Source organism: Colias eurytheme, chromosome 29 (genome assembly GCF_061535395.1).
Source record: "Colias eurytheme isolate Ceu_HAF_F1 chromosome 29, ilColEury1 Martin Lab GWU primary, whole genome shotgun sequence".
NCBI classification, from domain to species: domain Eukaryota; kingdom Metazoa; phylum Arthropoda; class Insecta; order Lepidoptera; family Pieridae; genus Colias; species Colias eurytheme.
In genome coordinates, this window is record NC_143008.1 from 4,678,012 (window position 1) to 4,700,688 (window position 22,677).

A 22,677-nucleotide genomic window follows, 5' to 3' on the forward strand; every position below is an offset into this window, starting at 1 on the left:
TTATGAACTCTTTGTAAATTGGTAATGATTTGTTGTCAATTACAGTCATCAAGCAATGACGAGACATTAATGATTTATGCAAAAGTTAAAAAAAATTGCCATCAAATCTTCCTCATTATCTCAAAATTATTCAAAACATTAATAATAGGTTTGTACAATGCGACCACGAAAACGTAAAGATAAAAAACAGAAGAGGAAACCACATAAAAAGAGTAAAATTCATAAAACACACAAGAGACACATCCTTAATATTGCACCGTCTGATTTCGATATTATCAATCAAATCAATCGTGATCATGTATGTATGTTTTTGTAATATAGTTATGAAAAACAATACAATCCATACTATATTATATACTATATTATTAATATTATAAATGCGAAAGTAACTCTGTCTGTCTGTCTGTTACTCAATCACGCCTAAACTACTGAACCAATTTGCATGAAATTTGGTATGGAGATATTTTGATACCCGAGAAAGGACATAGGATAGGTTTTATCCCGGAAATCCCACGGGAACGGGAACTATGCGGGTTTCTCTTTGACTGCGCGGGCGATGCCGCGGGTGGAAAGCTAGTATCCTATAAAATAAAATAAACTAGAAATAATTGATCTCATAAATCAATGGAAGTAGTGCGCCCTTGAGATCGTGTTTATTTTTTTTTATATTATCCAAAGCATATTAGATTATATTATAAAGATTTCCGCGAAAAGCGCGGCGAAAAAAGAACACCCATAATTGAACAGTGCACTTGCTATTCGCCTTGGAATTCGCATATTCGTGTGCGAAACATTTTTCTATGAAATCAAAGGACAGACGAATGTGTGCACATAGATTACCTTTAACAGTCGTATTCGAATGTTTCATTGATTGAAGAAACGAATGGCCACCGAATGGCGTACTCGAATGTTTCCATGCACCATGAAAAATTTTATTGTTACCATATTATATCCTCACAATCGTATCGTATCTAATTAAAGTATATATTTCAGGAATACCAACTAAAAGACGTTAAGAAAACTTGGAAAGTCGTGCCAAAAGATTCGTGTGAAGTCTACAAGGACCGACGCAAACGTGAAGATGAACAGACTGTGTCTGAAAGAGATACGGAAGAAAATCAAAGAGATGATACTAACCAGAAAGCACAAACGAAGAGAAGGGTCAGGCGGCCTTTGAAAAGAGATAGTCGAGGGTGGGTTGCTTTGCAATAAAAACTAACTTTATGTAACTTAGGTAAATGCGCGAAGAAGAGTAAAAAAAATAATGAATAAATCGCTTTTAAAATCCGTTACAATCATTAATTCTAAAGAATATAACCAGACTACCTGCGCCCCGCGGTTTCACCCACCTGGCTCCGCTCCTGTTGGTCTTAGCGTGATGATATAATATAGCCTATAGACTTCCTCGATAAATAAGCTATCCAACACCGAAATAATTTTTCAAATCGGCCCAGTAGTTCCTCAGATTAGCGCTTCCAAACAAACTCTTTAGCTTTATCATATTAAAGTATAGATTTGCCCGCAGCTTCGCTTGCGGTCACACAAAAAAATTCATGAAAAACTTTTTAGCTGTACAAAGGGTCCATCAAGTTGTATATATCGAATTCAAAATGTTCAAAACTACAAAAAAATGTTAATGATTATGTTCTTTCCAGACGGTTTCTTCCCGAATCTTCCAAATGCTCATGCTGTTCACGGACTCACTCGGATACATCATACGATACAGAGGCATCTTACGACGATTGAATTTATTTATTTTGTTACGTTTATATTATAATTGTTTTATTTTGGTGTGTGTGTGTTTTTTTAAATGTCAGTCCTTATCAAGTTATCATTTTGACTAGCTTTCCACCTGCGGCTTCGCCCGCGTTTTTAAAGAAAAACCCGCATAGTTCCCGTTCCCGTGGGATTTCCTGGATAAAACCTAGCCTATATTACTCGTGGATAATGTAGCTTTCGGTCCAGTAGTTTATGAGCCTATTCATTACAATCAAACAAACAAACAAACAAAGTTTTCCTCTTTATAATGTTAGTGTAGATTAAAGTATTGTCTATGTAAACTGAACCGATTTTGACGAAACTTCTAAATTATAAAGTTGTTTATACAACTAGTTAAATATAAATCATTTCACATCGACTTACTTAATATTTTTTGCAAACGTACATAGTTACATACAAACTTGAAACTATAAAAATTTTGCTTCCGTGTTTCTAAGCTGTAATAGAATAACGAATAACATAAAAAAGCGACGCAATTCTGACAATATTCTAAGCGTATGTATTATTTTGGTATTATTGGAAGAATTGCATCGCTCTCGAATTGATAACCTCCTTTTTCAAGGAGCGGTCTTCACGAATATATTAATGCGAAAGTGACCTTACTAATAATTTCTAATTACTAAATTTTTCCATGGATGGTAAATATTCTTTGACCTCATCAATTTTTAATTAATTGATCGAAATAATTTGAAGAGCTCATACATTATGGAAATACGGTACCGTCTATGACACAAATAAAAAAAAACAAATATGATTTTATTCATAGACCGTCAAGAAATAGAAGAGAAAAACAGGACTATTCAAAATATGTCAGTATGAAGCTTTATGCAGCAAAATTTTTGTGTATTTTATAAACTTTTGTAGTCAAAATTTAAAGAAATGTAGATCTTATTTTCGATGTCCGGACCGTTGAGTGTAGAAGACTATGCTTGTTTTTTTATTTGGTTAGGTATTTTGTCCATTTACATTACACTTCTTACGGTAACTGTTCTCGGAGTCGTATATATTTTGTAAGTGCTATTTTTTTTAGAATTATGTAATTATTAAAGTTTAAATGGTAGTATATCCACATTAAGCCCCACTTGAGGTACTGTAGTACCGTAACTTTGTTTGGGTTCATGGAATACATCAAAAAATATTATAGCAATAATATTAAATATTATATTTATATTGTCTAAGTATATGCTTTAGATATTAAAGTATATTAACTGGTATTTTGTAATATTTTTACCTTACAATACATATGTGATTCTTTTATTTACAACATTTTTCAACTTGTTTAAATTACAAACTGGCAACACAACGCATTATTTTGAATCTGCCAAATTCGAAACTGACCGTTTAAAAACGTCAGTTTGAAAAATTTGTAAACAGTTATTTACAAAATACAAAGTGATTGTATTTATAATGAAAAGGTGTAAGATTTAATTGAAAATCAACAAAATGGATACAACAGACAATAATAAATCTTTAAATGCAACTGCAACGTAAGTAAAACACTTGAAAATAAAACAAGGACATCGCTACATCCAAGCAATTGAAATTACTATTTTCTTCTAAGATATTCTTAACACTAACTATATTTAACACTAACTTTATTTAAAGGAACTATCTATTAATTATTAATAACAATAACATCGCATTCGCTCGAAGTATAGTCAGAAGCTTACACAAGTAAACTTTATTTTATTTATTACTATCTTACCGCCCGCGGCTTCGCCCGCTTTGTCTGAAACCTAATAAATACATATACTAAAACCTTCCTCTTGAATCACTCTATCTATTAAAAAAAAACCGCATCAAAATCCGTTGCGTAGTTTTAAAGATAGCATACAAAGGGACAGGGACAGAGAAAGCGACTTTGTTTTATGGCTGGTTCACACTTTGATTAGTGTGAGTGCAGGTGTGTAGTGCGAGTGCAGGTGTGTAGTGCGAGTAGTGTCCAATTCAACTGCGAGTGCAGGTGATTAGTGCGAGTGCAGGACAATGGTGAAATTCGCGACGCTACACACTACGCTAAACACTAAACACTCCTGTCCAGACGTGTTTAGGCAGGCACACTGCGAGTGAGGGGGAAGGGAGGGCGTGCGGGACGTGGCTACTCGCAGTCCACTCGCAAAAAAATAGAACACGCTTCTATTCACTTTACTACACAGCCTACTAAACACTCGCACTAAACAGTCGCTGTCCACACGTAGTACTACTCATCACCTGCACTCGCACTAATCAAAGTGTGAACCAGCCATTATACTATGTAGTGACTTAGTGTAAATCACATTTAGTTTAGTTTACCATTATATTTTTATTCGAAGATGTTAAATATACTTTCCATGGCATGTATGATATATCTCCAGAATCACATATAATGGCAAAAGAATTTTAAGAAATAAGTCCAGTACTTCTTGAGATTAGCACTTTCAAACAAACAAACTATACAGTTTTATATTAGTATTATCTTATACTATTAATGTAAAGCTGAATAGTTTGTTTAGTTCAGATGAGGGCTTTATCATTTATAATATAACCGCCCTGGCTTTGCCCGTGGTACATATTTACGTTTCCTCTACATAAGAACCATCCTCGTACATCAAGTAATATAATAAAAAAAGGAATTATTGAAATTGGATCAGCCGAAACGGGTTTCATTTTTATATATATATTTAAGAATATATTCATATAAAAATGTATAGTTTTTATAGACTATTTAAAAATATTTCTATCCTTACAGGAGGAAGAGACGATCATCAATATTGAAGAGTCAAAGGCCGCCGCGCACTCCATTCTCCGAGTTGGAGTTTAAAGTAGCCACTCCGACGGACACGACCAAGAATCGACGTGTTAGCTTCTCTAGGCGAACGGGCGTTGCGTAAGTTTGAAACTTTATTCATTTACTAGCGGTTCGCCCCGGCTTCGCCCGTGGTACCTACATGTTTACGTTTTTTTTTCCTAAAAACTATCCTATCTCTCAAGTTGAATCTAACTGCAAATGGTGTGCAATTTTATTATAATCGGTTAAGTGGTTTAGGAGTCCAATGAGGACAAACATTGTGACACGAGATTTATATATATTAAGATTTTATAGGAATTAGAATAGTAGGTGAGTTTTATCATAAACTCCGCGCGGTTTCACCCCCGTGGCTTCACTCCTGTTGGTCATAGCGTGATGATATATTATAGCCTTCCTCGATAAATGGACGATCTAACACCGAAAGAATTATTCAAATCAGACGAGTAGTTCCCGAGATTAGCGCGTTCAAACAAACAAACTCTTGAGCTTTATAATATTTATCATAAATTTTTCAACTTATTTGGCAAGGAATTAGATTGAATGTGCTTGAAATCCGTCGTTTATAAAGCAATGTATTGATGTTAGAACGATAAACAAGACTAGACAAGACTATACTCACAATTACATTAAAAAATTTGTCAAAGCTGAGAGGCAGAGTCTTCTAATGAGCGATACAATAGACTTTGAACATTACGGACACAAAATAAGGTGTTAATTTCAATTAATGTTTTATATGCAAAAAAAGAAAAAATATGCACATTTCTTTGATGACTTTTTAGCAGTTATTTGACTATAAAGTTATTATAAATTGCTTTCCACCCGCGGCTTCGCCCGTGCAGTCAAAGAAAAACCCGCATAGTTCCCGTTCCCGTGGGATTTCCGGGATAAAACCTATCCTTTGTCCCGGGGTAAAAAGTAGCCTATGTCCTTTCTTGGGTATCAAAATATCTCTATACCAAATTTCATGCAAATTGGTTCAGTAGTTAAGGCGTGATTGAGTAACAAACAGACAGAGTTACTTTCGCATTTATAATATTAGTATGAGTCCTGGCTGATGATTTTAATGTGTAGGACGTTTTAAAATGTTTTAAAAGTTTATTAATAATCATTACAAACTTTGAGAACGATTAATTTTTTTAACAAGTATTTCATCAAATAACATCAATTAAATAATACTTGTATTTTCAATTACAGTGAGTTTGTCACCAACGAAGCGACAACAACATGGAAGAACTTTTATGAGGAGCACAACAAGAGTCTAGAATCGTCTGGCAATGAGTCAGTGGCGAACAGACATAAACCAATGACAATAGGACAAATAGGCAGGTCTATATTCGACCAACAGTTTGATGAAGTGGTTGCTGTGGATCTCGGAAGTACCATCGTACCGACTAACTCGAGACAGGACTTCCAAACGTCCCTAAACACTGCCAATTATACACAACAAGTCGCTGCCTTAGAATGCACAGGCGAGAGACTAACTTTACCGCAACAGAACTTCGAATTAAGCGCGCTAACAGACCACCAAAGCAAATTGTTCGGAAATGACTTTACTTGCCCCAGCATGACCGAAATGACAAATCCGATGAACGTTAACTTCTCAGTCATGCGGACTCTGGATGGTAAATGTGATGATTTAGACGAAATACAGCAGGATTTGAAACGCGCGCAGCAAAATGTTATGTGTCCTGGACCAGTTTTTAGTGGGAATGTGTCTGAATATATAGAAGTCGATCTCAATATGACGCATGTTGGTCTGAAAAATGATGAGTATGATATGTCCATAACTGATACAGTTTGTAGTCCGAAAGTGCAAGAAGTACCCAAGAAGTCGCTAAGCAAAAAGTCGATAAGTGAATTTAATATGGAGGATAAAGAAAATCTAGCAGTTAACCCCTACGCGCCGTTAATAGAATCCGAAAACTTTGCAGTTAACGAAGAAGTGGACAAAGTATTAGTGTTTGACGGTAAACGACTGACCGTACAAACAGAGAAAAAGCAAAAACCAGAACCGCCGCTCAGAAAGACGATAGTTTTGAACACAGATGACGATTTACCGAATTTCACGACCCCAATGACTAAATTGAATCATGATACAGTTTATTCTGAAGATAACTTATCCATGACGCAAACGTTGGAGAGTAAAATAGATGTACCCAAACGGCAGACGATAGTCTTTGAAAATGATAAATGTAACATTTCTATGACTCAAGCCCTTCCCTCAAAAGTCATAGTCGCTCCAGTAATAAGCCACGAGGATAAACATAAAACAATAGTTTACGAAGACGATAATATATCTTTCACACAAGCGTTACCTGCTAATTTAATTCCCACTAAACAGCATGACGGAACGGTACATTTTAATACTAGTGAAATATCGTTTACGCAAGCGATACCCCAAAACATAGTACAGTCGAAAAGACGAACGATTTGCAACGAAGTCGATATATCCATGACTCAAGCTATACCCAGCAATATATTGACTAACAAGGAAAATCACAAAACAGTATTATATGATAATGATATGGAGGTATCCATGACTCAAGCAGTTCCACAGAATATAATATTATCCCAAATTTCCGACAAGCAAAAAACGGTCGTTTTTAACGATAGTAATTGCGATATTTCAATCACAGAAGCTTTGCCGGCGAAAGCGATTCTGCCAATATTAGAAAATGTATTAATTGCCGCGTGTGACACAAAAACGGAAAATATCGATAAATCTCGAAAGGAAAGTTGCTTGAATAAAACAGAAGTTAAATATCAAGATATATCTATGACACAAGCGCTACCTCCAAATATAATACTTTCTAAACAAAAAGATGAAACTAAATACGACTTTGAACAGAACATGTCTACAACGCAAGTTTTGCCGAATGGGCTATTAATAGAAAATGAAGAATCGGTTGAAAAACCTAAAAAAGAAGAAATAATACAACCTGATGAAGAAAATATACATAAACATGATATAAAAGAAGCCAATAATGATAAAATTAACAAAACATATGATGATAAGAATGATTTGGGTAACTTGCCTCTCGCTAAGCCCATTCCAGGAGATATTCTAACAATAAAAACTGATTTGGACAAAACACAAGAAAATAAAACACTAATAAAACCAGAAAAGTATATGTGTGATCAAGACTTTATAGTGTACCAATCAATGGAATGTAATGTTAGCAATAAAAAAGAAAAAGAACAAGATCTAGATGTGTGTATTGAAGTTGATAAAGTAACAGAAACTGATTTATATAAATATTCAGATGATACACTAAATGAAGAAGATGATAAAAAACCTAAAGAATCTACAACAAATATGTCTAAAGAATTAAAATCTGAAAGTATTGTAATAGAAGAAAATAATGACATTTCTGATAAAATGATTAGTGGTCCTACCTCGCATAGTTCATTAAAACCTAAAAAGTCTATATTGAATGAACTTTTAGACATGTCCAATGTATCTTTAAATCATTGCGAAGAGAATGTAATGGCCGTAGTCGAATCTCCGAAAGTTGAAATTGTTAAAAGTGACGCAGTTGAATCTCCTAAAATAGAAGACCCTAAAAGTGATACTTCTTCTAAAAGTGGAGTGTTTATTATACGAAGAGACAGTAATTGCGAAAATACAGAGATTGTTGAAGTAGAAGAAAAAATTGATACTGTGTTGAATAAACCTGAAATTGAGAGTCGCATTCCAGCTCTAGAATACAAAGTTGATGACAATTGTGAAGATTTGAACAATACAATAGATAAATTAAAAACAGCAACGAAAAATATGCATTACGAAGAAGCAAGTGACGCCAACTTTGAAAATAAACTAAAAGAGTCGAACATGTCGAGAGTATCAAAATCTCTTAACGCGGCAGACGATACAAGGGAGCTTTTGCAAATGCTATCCGAGTTTACCGATCGTCGTTCCTTACCACCCATAAAAGATGAACCAGAGATAGAATATGAAGAGAAAGTTGAAATCGACTCAAAGAGTTTAGCAAACAGACGACCAACATTGAGCAGAGAGGATTTGCTCAATAATATATCTATGGCTCAAGCGGCATTAAAACAGTCGCGATTTGACGTAGACAGCGATAGTGTAGAAGAAACAGACGATTCTCCGGATGACGTCATGTCTATAGAGAAATCTGGAAGACGATCGCTAAGAATCAGTAGCGATGTGGTCAAGGCTTTACAATTCGATGAAACAGCGAGTGATATTAATACAGAAATGGATATATCTCCGCTTAAGAAAACGGCGTTCGGTGAAACTTCATATATGAAAGAGAGAAATGAAAAAGCTAAAGTTATACCGACGTACGATGTGTCGGACGGTATAAAAGAACTAATGAGTGATCTGGTCAAGCCTCTGGCTGATGTACAACCGTTCGAATCTAGTGTTAAGAAAAGTCAATCGACCGTGAGCACACAGATTCAAGCAAATCTCATCACTTCAAGCCAAATCGATTTAGATGTTGAGTTACTTTCGAATACAGAATCTATGGCGGATATAAAGAAAGACGTGGCTTTAATGGACGAAATAGCTCGTTTGGGCGATAGAGCTATTTCTACTATATTGAAAAACTCCGTAGCTCCCGTATCTTTGGACGTGTCTATGGAGGAAGTACATCAACCAGAGAGCCCTGAAAGTCCAAAAGAGCAGAAAATACCGAGAAGAAACCAATCTATACCCGGGCAAATTATTTACTTCGATCAGCATAATCCTCTTAATAACGTTCTAATTTCGCCAATGGATTATGAGGACGCTCATCCGTACAATCCAATTAAATCCCACGAGACATTAGTACCAGAGAAACGGTCAGTACAATTCACAGATTCGAAAGAAAATAAAGTCGAAGTTGAAAGAGTATCGACGCAATATAATGTAGACGTTCAGAATTTGCCAGCTGGAGACGCGTGTTCGGACAAAAAAGATAATGAAAAATCTGATATTAAAAGTATCACATCTAACACAAGCAAGCCGCTGTCTATAGATCGATCCACTGAAGGTATAGCAGCCGATTTGAAAGACACGGAAATAAACACAGAAATAGTCATGAAAAAGAATAAAGAGTTGCTAGAAGCGAACTCGTCTCTAACTCTAGTAGATGACGCATTAGCACGTAGTACTTTCGACGTAGACATTGATAGTCGTCCACTTTCTGAAGATGAAGTTACCAGCAAGCAATCAGCATTAAGAGTTATATACAAAATGGACAAAAACGGCGTGCTAACTGAAAAAATAGAGTCGAATGACGTCATCGATTTGACGTCCAACGAAGAATTTTACGAAGACATTCAATCTTCAAAAGCAAGGAAACGTAGCTACAGTCCAACTAAGCAGGAAAAGAATAAACCGATAGTGGAAGTAACTCCGAAACCAGTTAGCAAAATACAGAAGATTTCCAAAAGCCCAAATAATAGTGACAAGGAAAAGTCGCCAAAAACACTATCAGAGAAAAGGTCGCCGAAAAAGTCGAAAAGCCCGAAGAATAGGAAGCCGTCTGTCACAATACAGCAGTTACTAACTGAATACAACATAGTGGATATTGATAGAAAGACAATTTCGGACGAAGTCGATCACGCGATTAAGAACGTTATGTCCATAGACTCAGAGTTCAAAGAGAGTGTTCAAACTGTGACGTCATATAGCACAGATGTTCTTAGTGAAAATACAGAGAGTGTAGCTAATTTGAAAACGTCTGGAAGTGAAATGTCACAGGATTGGCCGAAAGAAACGTTAAGTGAAGAAAGTTCGAGAAATTTCTTTAGCGAATGTGATTCTAGTTGCAATGTGGTGGCCAAACTTAATATGCTGCCGTTTATGGGGTGAGTTTTATTTTTATAAATAGTTAATACTATATTGAGTAGCTTTTCGCCCCGGCTCTGTCCCCATTTTTGTAATATTTTTTACCACTTAATATTATCCTAATATCTCTATCTGTTCAGTCGTTTTAGAGCTGTTTGTGGTGTAACTAACATTATCTTTCTTTTATATCGAATACTAGCTTTCCGCCCGCGGCTTCGCCCGCTTTGTATATACTAAAACCTTCCTCTTGAATCACTCTATCTATTAAAAAAAAAACCGCATCAAAATCCGTTGCGTAGTTTTAAAGATTTAAGCATACATAGGGACATAGGGACAGAGAAAGCGACTTTGTTTTATACTATGTAGTGATTAAAAAAAAAATCTGCATGCAACCAAACCTATCCTATGCCCTTTCTCAGGTCTCGAGCTATCGATGGGGATTCTAATCCCATCTCATGATCGATTTTTACTATTCTTTAAAAAAAATGAATTGTGTGTTTCTTTAAAAAATCTAAACTAGAAATACTCGTAGGTTATTTTTAACAATTATTCTCAATTTAGTAATATGATGTAAAAAAATTAATACTAATATGAAAGTTAAAATTTCAAAGATTAGAAAAAATTCTATCACAAGGTGGAATTCGAACCCGTTACCTGCGTCTTTCGCCATTCTGGGGCCATTTTTTTTTCTCCTATAAGCCTTTGCTTTATGTCAGAACATAAAAAAATCATTATAATGCTGTAAAACTTAAAATTTCTTATATTTATGTATCCAAGGTATCTCAATCATAAAGCCACCTGCCCCCTAGCTTGCTTTACGATTCAATGCTATAAAACGATTTTTTAATATATTTTTTTCGTTACCAAGGAAACCAGACTGCGAATGGGAGAGCAGTACGGGTGACGTGTGGTCGTTTCTGTTGCTCCGCTCTCGTGTGCGCGTGTCTATCCGTCTCGCTCACTCTTACCTGAACGCGCCGAGATCGAGGGTGACGGCAGATACGGGGGTGTTGGGTGTTAGTGTGGATGCTGTTAGGGATGGTATGTGGGTTTTTTTTATCTCTTTTATTGACACACAACAAAATTGAAACGAAATTAACATATACAATAATTCATAAATATACGTTGTATAATGGCAGTCGTACAGACCCAGCCAAGCTATCTGGCATTAAGAACCAAACAGCGCTGACATAGATCCTTCTTACGAGTGTAGATTTAAATTCAATTAGAGCCTATGTTGTGGACGACCACTAGCTTTATATCTAAAAAAGTTTCATCACAATCGGTCAGTTTTTGCATGAATTCTTAGAAACATACGGAAAAAACAAATTTTCATAATCGTTCATTTCCATTCTAGAATCACATTTTCTCTCTAGAATCACACTCATTTCTACATGCATAATTCTTCTAAAATTCGAGATATTTGATTCCAAAATCACACAATACCATTCCAGAATCACCATTCTCACACCAGAATCACACATTCCGATTCCAGAATCAAACTCAAACCCATTCTTTTTTTTTCGTTCATTCGACTGACCGGTTGGCTTGGTTGGTAGAGGTCCTGCCTTCCAAGCCAGCGGTCGTGGGTTCGATTCCCACCCGGGGCAAATATTTGTGTGATGAACATAGACGTTTGCTCTGTGTCTGGGTGTTAATTATCTATATAAGTATTTATTTAAAATTATACATGTATGTTTATCAGCCATCTGGTTTCCATAACACAAGCGAAAGCTTAGTATGGGATCAGATCGTGCTGTGTGAAAAATTGTCCTGACATATTTATTTATTCTAATTCTAACACGTTCCAGATGAAAGAGACCCGCTTATATCGCTATGCATTCGCCTAGCAATAGAATCTATGCGGTACGAATGTTCGCGCAACTGCAATAAGGCGTGTGACGTACCGAGCACGCTGAAGCGATGCTATAGCGTCGCGCGTATAGCGATACAGTGGGGGAAAGCGATGCGAGACGCTATGTATCGCTTAGCTTTCAGTGTGACCAAGGACGGGGTTGTGACATTGAAGGTTTGTGATAGATTAATTAAATTATAAATATAGTTAAAAAGAGATCCTGTGTGCCGAGCACACGTGTCTTTGGCACGATTCAAAGATGTACTAAAATCGTCGCCTTACTTCATGACGTGACGGTATTGCCATGACCGTGTCCGTGTGTACTTGTTATTAAGATTTATTATTAAAGTTTTAATTAATAATGTTGATTAATAATTTAAAAATTTGTGAACTGATAGCGATTGAAACTGAAGCAGATGAAAATTGGATACTTACTGTATAATTTATTTATTGGATACTAAAACTGTTCTCTATTTTTTTTTTTGTCTAAACCTTACTTATCCCCACGTTTGAAACCATTTTGTTCCTTGTATAATTTACTAGCTTTCCGCCCGCGGCTGTGCCCGCGTTTTCAAATAAAAACCGTTCCCGTTCCTGTGGGATTTCCGGGATAAAATTGTCTTTGTCTTATTCTGGGTCTTCCGCTACATACCAAATTTCATTGTAATCGATTCAGTAGTATTTGCATGAAAGAGTAACAAACATCCATCTATCCATTCATGCATCCGTCCTCATAAACTTTCGCATTTATAATATTAGTAGGATTTTGTATGTTTTTTTTTAGTACAAAAATCCATATTATAATATTAAGTATAAATGTAAAGTTTTATTGAAAAATATAAACATCTCTAATTTCTGTACATTTTCGCTTATAACTTTTTTGTTTATAGTTCTACGACAAAAAGTTACTGAACCTAAGTTGTAGAGAATTTAATTTGCAACAAATAATGTTAACATTGTTTTATTATCAGATAAATAGTTTAAGAGATATATCGTAAAAACCATTTCAACCGCTATTTTCAAGATGGCGGCCATGGGACAAGGGTGGCGATCCCACAAACTTGGTGATAGCTTCACACTGACCCCCCCTACACATCAAAAAAATACAATTGCGTCCTCTAAAAAACGAAACCCCAAATGTAACTTTTCAATGAACTATTTATACATTTCAGGTAGCGAACGTGCCGCTCCGCTCAGTTTGGGAGTTGACGATGAAGATAGAGTTAATAGTGGAAGACGCACAAGAAACCGCTTGGCCGAGGGCCGGTAATATTGGTAAGTTTGTAGAACGTTTATCTGCCATGTTTTGCAAGCACAATTAATGTTTGATATATGGGGCCAGGTATAAAAATTTGTTTGGGGGCCCTTAAGGGGAAGGGTAAAGATTTCTTACAAAAGAAAAAAAAATGTTGTGTGGTTTTATGAAACCACGGTAAAAGTGAAACTGTTCGAACGGTTCCGAACACTGCTTTGTGTAGCGCATGTCGCGTGACGGTCGATACACGCGACATGCGCTACACAGACCAAAAAGTTTGAGACGATGTAATAAAAGTTTCACTTTAAAAATGTTTGCATAAAATTAAAAGATATATTTATTCATCATAATTATCTATCTGTCACTTATTAAATTTTTACAAACAATTCGAATTAAATATACAAACAGGAGGCCAGAAAATTGCTTTTTTGACGTTTGTCATTTCTGAAAAAAAAATTGGGAAGTTTTTAGTAATTTTTGCTTACGCACGTTGGGGGCCCCCTTGGCGCGGGGGCCCCGTATAATTGATACGGCAGATACGGCTGTAGCTACGCCCCTGATCATAATATAAGACTAACTTTTTGTAATATGTTATTAATTATTATTAAGGGAGAAGCCAACAAAATACAGTGTTTAACTAGTTTGGTAGTCAGTGGATCACCTTTTTTATGTCATTAAACTTTTTTATTATTATTCACTAGCTTCCCGCCCGCGGCTACGCCCGCTTTGTCTAAAACCTACTAAATTATATACTAAACCTTCCTCTTGAATCAGTCTATCTATTTAAAAAAACGGTATCAAAATCCGTTGCGTGGTTTGAAAGATTTAAGCATACAAAGGGACATAGGGACAGAGAAAGCGACTTTGTTTTATACTATGTAGTGATGCAAGTATTTGTAAGGACGTATATATTTGATTAATAATGTTTATACTAGTTTGAAATTTAGTTTAAACTAGCTATGCTTCGCGGTTTTACCCGCAGTGCTCCGCTCCTGATGGTCTTAGCGTGATATAGCCTTCTTCGATAAATGAGCTATCTAACACCGAAAGAATTTTTCAAATCGGACCAGTAGTTCCCGAGATTATCGCGTTCAAACAAGCAAACTCTGCAGCTTTATAATATTATTAAATAAATAATTTACTTATTATTGTGTGACAGGTATAACAACAATAGTGGCAGACGAAATGGTTCCCGTGGAAACTTTGCGGCGAGTGGCCAAGTCAGTGCCGCACGACTGGGGACACGCGCCCAGGACTATATGGTGAGACTAGATTTCCGCCCGCGGCTTCGCCCGCGTTTTCAAAGGAAAACCCGCATAGTTCCCGTTCCCGTGGGATTTCCGGGATAAAACCTATCCTATGTGTTAATCCAAGTTACCCTCTATATGTGTGCTAAATTTCATTGTAATCGGTTCAGTAGTTTTTACGTGAAAGAGTAACAAACATCCATACATCCATACATCCATACATCCATACATCCATACATCCTTACAAACTTTCGCCTTTATAATAGTATTAAGATAAGATAATAAATAAATAAATAAAAAATGTGTGCGTGTACTATAGTGTACACACGTAAGAAGTGAAACTTCTTTATGACCTTACTAGATTTCCGCCCGCGGCTTCGCCCGCGTTTGCAAAGGAAAACCCGCATAGTTCCCGTTCCCGTGGGATTTCTGGGATAAAAACTATCCTATGTGTTAATCCAAGTTACCCTCTATATGTGTGCTAAATTTCATTGTAATCGGTTCAGTAGTTTTTACGTGAAAGAGTAACAAACATCCATACATCCATACATCCATACATCCATACATCCTTACAAACTTTCGCCTTTATAATAGTATTAAGATTTTTTCAAAAATAATTTACTATATGCAACTTTACAGAAATACGTCGAATCACGCGTGGTAGGGATAAGAAAAAGATGGCGCGTAACGGAAAAATGTCACGCGTAACGAAAAAATGTTACACTAAATTTATTTTCAACCCCGATAAAGAAGTTACACTAATTTTATTTTCAACCCCGATAAAGAAGTTACACTAATTTTATATTCAACCCCGATAAAGAAGTTTAACTTAAATAAATGATCGTTTTTTTTTAAATCTTTGTTTATTTAAGGGATTTTTGTCCAAAATGACGATGTCAATCCCATCGTACCTTGTACAAATATGTTAACTTTTAAATCTATATTATACTAGCTTTCCGCCCGCGGCTTCGCCCGCGTTTTCAAAGAAAAACCCGCATAGTTCCCGTTCCCGAGGGATTTCCGGGATAAAACTATCTCTCAAGTTGGATTGAACTGCACATGGTGTGCGAATTCTATTATAATCGGTTAAGTGGTTTAGGAGTCCATTGAGGACAAACATTGTGACACGAGATTTATATATATTAAGGCTGCAGTCTAGCAAAATTGCGTTTTCAACAAGTTATTTGACAATTTTTTCCCGGCTAATGAAATGATAAACTGAATTTTTTTTTCTTGTTTATCAATTAGTGTTATATATACGCAATGCGCGTGAATTTTTTCACATTTATAAAGTTACTTTATGTTACCTTAATCAGGCCTTCAAGATAAGTCTCTTTCCCCCAAAATCATTTCGAGCTAAGTTTGTGCACTCACTACGTTGCAACCGATTACAATTTACACAATTTGATCAGCACATAAATATCCTTATATAGTCGTAATTCAAATGTGCTGAATACAATTGCCGAAAAACTTATGATTTTCCTAATTAGAACGTTATAAATTCATTAAATTTCCCATTTTTTGCCTTACAAAAAACTATTGATAAATACTGCTAAAAGCTATTTTTCCATTAATTTATTCGAGTTGGTTGAAGACCAATGAGTATTAATCCTTTAAAAAGTTTTTATTTTGAATTTTGATAATTCTTTAAATTTTAAAAACATATTTTAAATAACTAGGAAAAATCCTAGCGAATTTCTTCAGTCGCGCTCCTTGGGCCGGAGCGTTCTGACGTGTGCTCTACGCTCGATTTTCCTTCATACCGAAGTGAAAGTTGCTCTACTTCATTAAATTTAATATTTTTGTTAATTGATTATTTTTATCTTAGTTTTGTGAAAACTTTTGTATTTTCAAACTATTATTCGATTTCGTTATGGAAAATAAACGAAAAAAATATGCGTGTACTAGAAAAAAAAAATATCTTCAAACGTTAAGTTAATGAAAGCAAATAGATTACAAGGGTGAGTAGCATCAATTTCTTTATTTTACGGGGTGTCAGTATAGAGATATATGTTCCTTTAAAATTAAAGTTAGCTCATACATTTTCTTTTTTCTAAAGTTCCTTATATAGAAAAGTGCTTAGTTTTCGTTTATTATTGTAACTAGGGACATACGGTGAAAATGATTTGTTTACTACAAAATTCTAAATATATCGAGGTGTTTTAAATTATTTTTTCGAGTCATTTTAAACGTAGCGGCATGTTGTTTGATTATTAAGTTTGTAACATAAATACAGGAAGTCATTATAAGTTGGTTTTATGCTTTGATCTTACAGACGCGCTGACACATTTCGTCCACCATTAACAGCTCTAAGTACCAATATTAAAACGAATGGATTATCATCACACCATCAAAACTCAGACGTAATGGAAGATCACAATAACATAGAACATTCAATGGGTGTTGAGAACTCAACAAACACAGGTAACAAAGACGCACAGAATAAAAAAAGAGGACGAAAACGAAAATTCGATGATGCTTTCCCTTTTCGACGTATTGTTAGGGTACGTCACCAATCTGCAAAAAACAAAACTGATGATTCCCAATTGCTGATTGAAAATGAAAAACAAATTATCGATAACAGTGGTGAAGTTTTTTGTCTAGAGGGACGACGAATAGTATCAATAGCGTATTTTTTTTAAATTTTGGGAAAAATTGCTGATCACAATGAAACATCCTTCGGTTGCAGATTAACTCATTTAAAATGTTTCGGTGAACAGCGTAAAGGATTTATATCAACATTACATTTTAAATGTGAACTTTGTAATTCTGAATTTGACATCAGCACTGAAGATCCGGCTTACACTTGTGATGCCAATCATAGCATAGTTGCGGTTATTATTAGCATTGGATGTGGATTAGCCAATTTAAATGAACTAGCAGGAAATGCTGATATACCCGGAATGACAAAAAGTATGTACGCCAAATCAAGTAAAAAAGTGTATGAATGGTTTCATGAGACAGCGCTAGAAGAAATGCGTAAGGCTGGTATCGAAGAATCGGAACATGCTAAAGAAATAGGTAATGTTAATAGCAATGGTATACCAATGATCGACGTGATCGCTGATGGGTGTTGGTCCAAAAAATTGAGTGCCGAAACCATCTGTTAAGAAATCTTTGCAACAAGTTAAGAGCACTAATAAAAGATACGAGTATTCCTATTCAACAGAGAAAACACCTGACGGATTTCAAAGTCATGAAGTTGCGCAGATACACGGTGCGAGCTATAAAGCTTAGAAAGCACGAAAAATTTTCCGAAACTCAAAAAATAGTAAAACTTCGCGCAGATATTTTTAATGCTTTACAGCATACTTTTGGTGATCATTTGAACTGTGATAGTGCTATTTGCCCTGCACCTGATAAAACAGACACCAATACGGCAATAATTTTACTAAACTCAATCCTTTGGAGAAAAATGTGCCAAATTGTATCCTTCTTAGCAAACAACGCAAAAAGTTTAATACATGACGTTGATAGTAATGCTGCAGAAACATTCAATTCAGTTATTGCTAAATACGTAGGTGGAAAAAGAATTAATTATACACAAAGAAATTCATATCAGGAGAGGTGTTCAGTTGCAGCAATATCTTTTAATTCAAAAAAACCAATCCATGCTGTGCATACACACATATTTCGTAAACCTACTGGCAAATACTCAAATATGTATGAGACAAGTAAAGCACAAAGAAAAGTTTACAAAAAAGCGTTTCGTAAAAAATTTCAGAAAAAAGGACAAGATCCAGATTACGGTCAAAATGCACAACGACCAGACATGGCTGATGAGGATTTTCAGTTATCAAAACAGGAATTTTTGAAACAGATGGAACTCACTGATAAGCAAATAGATGAAATACAAAAGAGAACTTTTAATCAATGTTCTAGTGCAGAATGGATAGAAATGAGAAAAAACAGATTAACAGCATCTATGTTCGGAAAAATTTGTAAACGTAAAGATAATATTAGCTGCGGTCCTTTAGTAAAATCAATTGTAAAACCGCAAAATATATCTAACGTCCCATCGGTTGCTTATGGTAAAGCCCACGAACAAACCGCGTTAGCTCAATTATCCCTGCAGGAAAACATTACGATTATGGGTTGTGGATTGTATATACATAAAAATTTTCAATATTTAGCAGCTACGCCTGACGGTATTTACTATGATCAAGAAGGGAAAATGGGACTAGTTGAAGTTAAATGTCCATTTTCGGCAAAAGACATGAATGCGGAAGATGCGGTAAAAAATAAAAAAATAAAATTTTGGAAATACAATGCAAAAAATAAAAATTTTGTCGTAGATAAGAATCATGACTATTTTTTCCAAATTCAGGGACAACTAAACATTGCAGAAGCAGAAGTCTGCTTATTTGCCGTTTGGACTGGAGTGAATCATTCGTTAAAAATAGAATATATAAAAAGGGATGTTACGTTTTGGCAAAATAAAATGATAGGGCCATTATCAAGATTTTACATAAATTGCCTACTGCCAGAATTGATTGATTCGAGACTTCAGCGTTCGATGCCCATCAAGGACCCATCCTATATCATTCAAGCAATTGAAAAAAAATATACAAAAAAAAATAGAGAAAAATCTAGTGTAACCGATAAAGCATCAGAAAGTAGCAAATAATTTACTAGGTTTATCAATATAAATGAGAAATAAATATTTTTTGTTTTCATTTGCGTATTTTTCTATTTTATAATTTTTTACACATACATCACATTTTTTTATTGTATACAAAATTTGTTTATCTATATGAAACTGAACAACTTTCACTTAGAAACTTAGGTCGAGAAAACGTATAGAGTTATGCATTTGGTATGGAAAGCTTATTTTTTTTATATTTCGTCCAAATTTCTTTGTAAAAGTTGATCAGTTATATAAACATAAAGTTGAAGATATCAATAGAACGTATTCGCAAATTTTGTGTACTGATAAAAAGAATCACCCGGTGTAATTTTCACGAAAATTGTTTCAAATTGTCATTTTAGGTACTTATAACGAATATTAAATTATGCATACGAATGATTTAATTTTTAAAAATTAAGTGGAGCAACTTTCCCTTAGTACATTTGTATTATTTACATATAGATGACAGGATGCATTTGTTTGCACTACTAGACCAAGCCCTTAAGAGCTGAATAGCATGTGTGGGTGCAGCTAGAATGCCATTATATGTATACAACAACATTCATAGTGTTTATAATAATAGTTTAAAAAATATATTGAGTCAGTCGTTTGGATTCAAAGAAATAGTAATGTGAGGAAGATCTTTCATTAAAAAGGGCGTGTGTGCCGAGCACTCGTGTCAGAAGTGAAACTTCTTAGACAAGATTCAATCGTCGCCTCACTCCATGACGTGACGGTATTACCATGACGCGACTTTGAAATGTGACTCTCAACGCGCCTAAAGAAGATTCACTTAAAAAAATTTCGCTTTTGTAATATTATTTATTTACTAGCTGTGCTCCGCTGTTTCCTGTAATGATATATGTATAGCCTCGATAAACCTTCCTCGATAAATGGGCTATCTAACACCGAAAGAATTTTTCAAATCGGACCAGTAGTTCCCGAGATTAGCGCGTTCAAATAATCAAACACACTAATCTTATATATAAAAATGAATCGCAAAATGTGTTGGTAAGCGCATAACTCGAGAACGGCTGAACCGATTTCGATAATTATTTTTTTATTATATTCCTTGAAGTACGAGGATGGTTCTTATGTAGAGAAAACGTAAATATGTACCACGGGCGAAGCCGGGGCGGACCGCTAGTATTAGTATAGATTCGGAAAAATAATAAATCTTTTAAATTTTAAGAATAGAAGCATCTTTTTTCCCCTTAATATTTTTAAAATAGATATTTTTTGTTACAGGAAATTATTCAAATTTCTCAAACGCAAGATGAGAGATGAAGATTTATGCGGACTCACGATATTAAATACACTAAAATGTCATTAGTTTCTACACTCAACAAGACTGAAGCGTGAAGCTGTAGTTAACTCAAACTCAAATTCATACTCAAACTCAAATATTGTAACACGCAAATTCATTTTAATTCACACTCAAACTAAAACTTAAAGTCACACTCAAACTCAAACTTAAAGTTACACTCAAACTCATACTCAAACTCAAAGTTAAACTTTAAAAATTCTAACACGCAAATTCATACCTCATATATAAGAAACTACGCTACTAGAAAATGTTTAAATTTAAATATTAATAAATAATAAATATATTTTTACGCTTCGCGACATTGGGCGAATTATTTGTATTATATAGACTAGCCTAGTCTTTTTAATAATATGTATATAAAAACTAGCAGTCCGCCCCGGTTTCGCCCGCAAAGAAAAACCCGCATAGTTCCCGTTCCCGTGGGATTTCCGGGATAAAACATATCCTATGTGTTAATCCAAGTTACCTTCTATATGTGTGCTAAATTTCATTGTAATCGGTTCAGTAGTATTTGCGTGAAAGAGTAACAAACATACATACATTGACATACATCCATCATCACAAACTTTCGCATTTATAATATTTGTAGGATTTTAAAGATGTGTTGGTTAGTTTGGAAAGAGACAAAATACTGTGATGTTATCTCTCTTTCTTAACGTTTAAAGTTTCTACATACAAACATTTTTTAAGATATTGAATAACTAGCGGTCCGGGATCTTGTACATAATATCAAACATTAAAATAAATTTTGAAATCGATCCAGTAGTTACTGAGATTAGCGCAGTCAAACCAAAAAACTTATAATAGTATAAGTTTGTTTACCTTCATAATATAATCCCTACTTATAATATTATAAATGCGAAAGTAACTCTGTCTGTCTGTCTGTTACGCTTTCCCGCTTAAACCTCTCAACCGATTTTGATGAAATTTGGCACAGACAATCTTTAGACTCTGAGAAAGAACATACCTTTTATCAAAACACCACGCGGGCGAAGCCGCGGGTGGAAGCTAGTTTTATAATATTGCTACAGCTTTACGTGTCATAAATATTAGGTATTTTAATAGGATTTTTTATATAAATGGTATTTCGGAAAAATGGCAAGAGGCATTAAATATAAATGTTTAAGTTATTTCTTTTATATAATTTACATTGTTGAATAAATGTGTGAAATAAGTTGTTGTGTTTTATTTTACTCCCGTTCTGCGACGTCTTGTACTTTGCGAAGGGCCGGCGTAGATATGGCGGAGCGCAGTGCATAGCATTTTTCATTGTCAAACTATTAGCGACATTGCCCTCATTAAAATAAAATTCAAAATCAAATAACAATTTAAATAACAAATTATCTATTTATGTATTTATTTAAAATTATATATGTATATTTATCAGCCATCTGGTTTCCATAACACAAGCGAAAGCTTAGTATGGGACCAGATCGTGCCGTGTGTGAAAATTGTCCTGAAATATTTATTTTATTATTATTTATTTTTATTAATTTATTCCCGTGTAGCATCGAAGTGTCACATGCGAAAGGTGCGCTTTTGAATATTGTTGAGGACAATGTCGATAATAGATTGACTTGTTGAATTGTTCGAACATGTCCAAGTATAAAAATTAACACCTTATTTCGGGGCAGTAATGATCAAAGTTATACGGGGTTACTTGTAAAAACGAGCAACCTCGCAGGACAAGATATAGTTAACATCATAAGTAACAACATTTGTTCTACAACTATTGGCATAACGCAATAAATTATTTTTAAATGATTTTTTTAAGCTTTTATTGTACTCTCCTAACATTTGTAAGTCTATGCGCCGACTGTCGCAGATAGGTCAAGTTCAAACGCTCCGCCCCTACCTTCCCCCTCTCGTTCGCTTCTTGTTTACGTAATTTTTGGGATGCGCGTAGAGTTTATAATATTCAAACGGAAAATTAAATGAATATTTATTTTTGTATGAAAATAAAATCTAACAAATTATCAAAAGTCGTAGAACAAATGTT

The 22,677-nt window shown here is 34.8% G+C and overlaps 3 protein-coding genes across 3 annotated transcripts; all 3 read left to right on the plus strand.

The window, feature by feature from the left end:
• The first annotated feature begins 127 nt into the window (after positions 1-127).
• On the plus strand, positions 128-1,746 carry LOC149896226 (uncharacterized). Its single transcript, XM_090117795.1, has 3 exons — positions 128-298; positions 994-1,193; positions 1,656-1,746. Exons 1-3 carry the CDS (start codon positions 158-160, stop codon positions 1,744-1,746), a joined length of 432 nt encoding a protein of 143 aa, XP_089973921.1. The 5' UTR covers positions 128-157.
• A 1,382-nt stretch (positions 1,747-3,128) lies between these two features.
• LOC149896227 (uncharacterized) lies at positions 3,129-21,779 on the plus strand. Its single transcript, XM_090117998.1, has 8 exons — positions 3,129-3,266; positions 4,508-4,645; positions 5,762-10,387; positions 11,236-11,408; positions 12,179-12,396; positions 13,395-13,497; positions 14,637-14,739; positions 20,600-21,779. Exons 1-8 carry the CDS (start codon positions 3,223-3,225, stop codon positions 20,682-20,684), a joined length of 5,490 nt encoding a protein of 1,829 aa, XP_089974124.1. The 5' UTR covers positions 3,129-3,222; the 3' UTR covers positions 20,685-21,779.
• On the plus strand, positions 17,628-19,351 carry LOC149896228 (uncharacterized). Its single transcript, XM_090118374.1, has 3 exons — positions 17,628-17,796; positions 18,012-18,103; positions 18,449-19,351. The coding sequence occupies exons 1-3, from the start codon at positions 17,628-17,630 to the stop codon at positions 19,349-19,351; spliced, it is 1,164 nt and encodes a 387-aa protein (XP_089974500.1).
• Positions 21,780-22,677: the final 898 nt, after the last annotated feature.

Excerpts from the sequence above, each read along its gene's own strand:
- LOC149896226 (XM_090117795.1), top strand. The coding sequence starts at position 158 with ATGCGACCACGAAAACGTAAAGATAAAAAACAGAAGAGGAAACCACAT. Across the intron at positions 299-993 it reads ATCAAATCAATCGTGATCAT|GAATACCAACTAAAAGACGT; the intron begins GTATGTATGTTT and ends TATATATTTCAG. Across the intron at positions 1,194-1,655 it reads TTGAAAAGAGATAGTCGAGG|ACGGTTTCTTCCCGAATCTT; the intron begins GTGGGTTGCTTT and ends TGTTCTTTCCAG.
- LOC149896227 (XM_090117998.1), top strand. The coding sequence starts at position 3,223 with ATGGATACAACAGACAATAATAAATCTTTAAATGCAACTGCAAC. Across the intron at positions 3,267-4,507 it reads TCTTTAAATGCAACTGCAAC|GAGGAAGAGACGATCATCAA; the intron begins GTAAGTAAAACA and ends CTATCCTTACAG. Across the intron at positions 10,388-11,235 it reads AATATGCTGCCGTTTATGGG|GAAACCAGACTGCGAATGGG; the intron begins GTGAGTTTTATT and ends TTCGTTACCAAG.
- LOC149896228 (XM_090118374.1), top strand. The coding sequence starts at position 17,628 with ATGACAAAAAGTATGTACGCCAAATCAAGTAAAAAAGTGTATGAATGG. Across the intron at positions 17,797-18,011 it reads CGACGTGATCGCTGATGGGT|ATATTTTTAATGCTTTACAG; the intron begins GTTGGTCCAAAA and ends AACTTCGCGCAG. Across the intron at positions 18,104-18,448 it reads ATAAAACAGACACCAATACG|AAAAAAGGACAAGATCCAGA; the intron begins GCAATAATTTTA and ends AAAAAATTTCAG.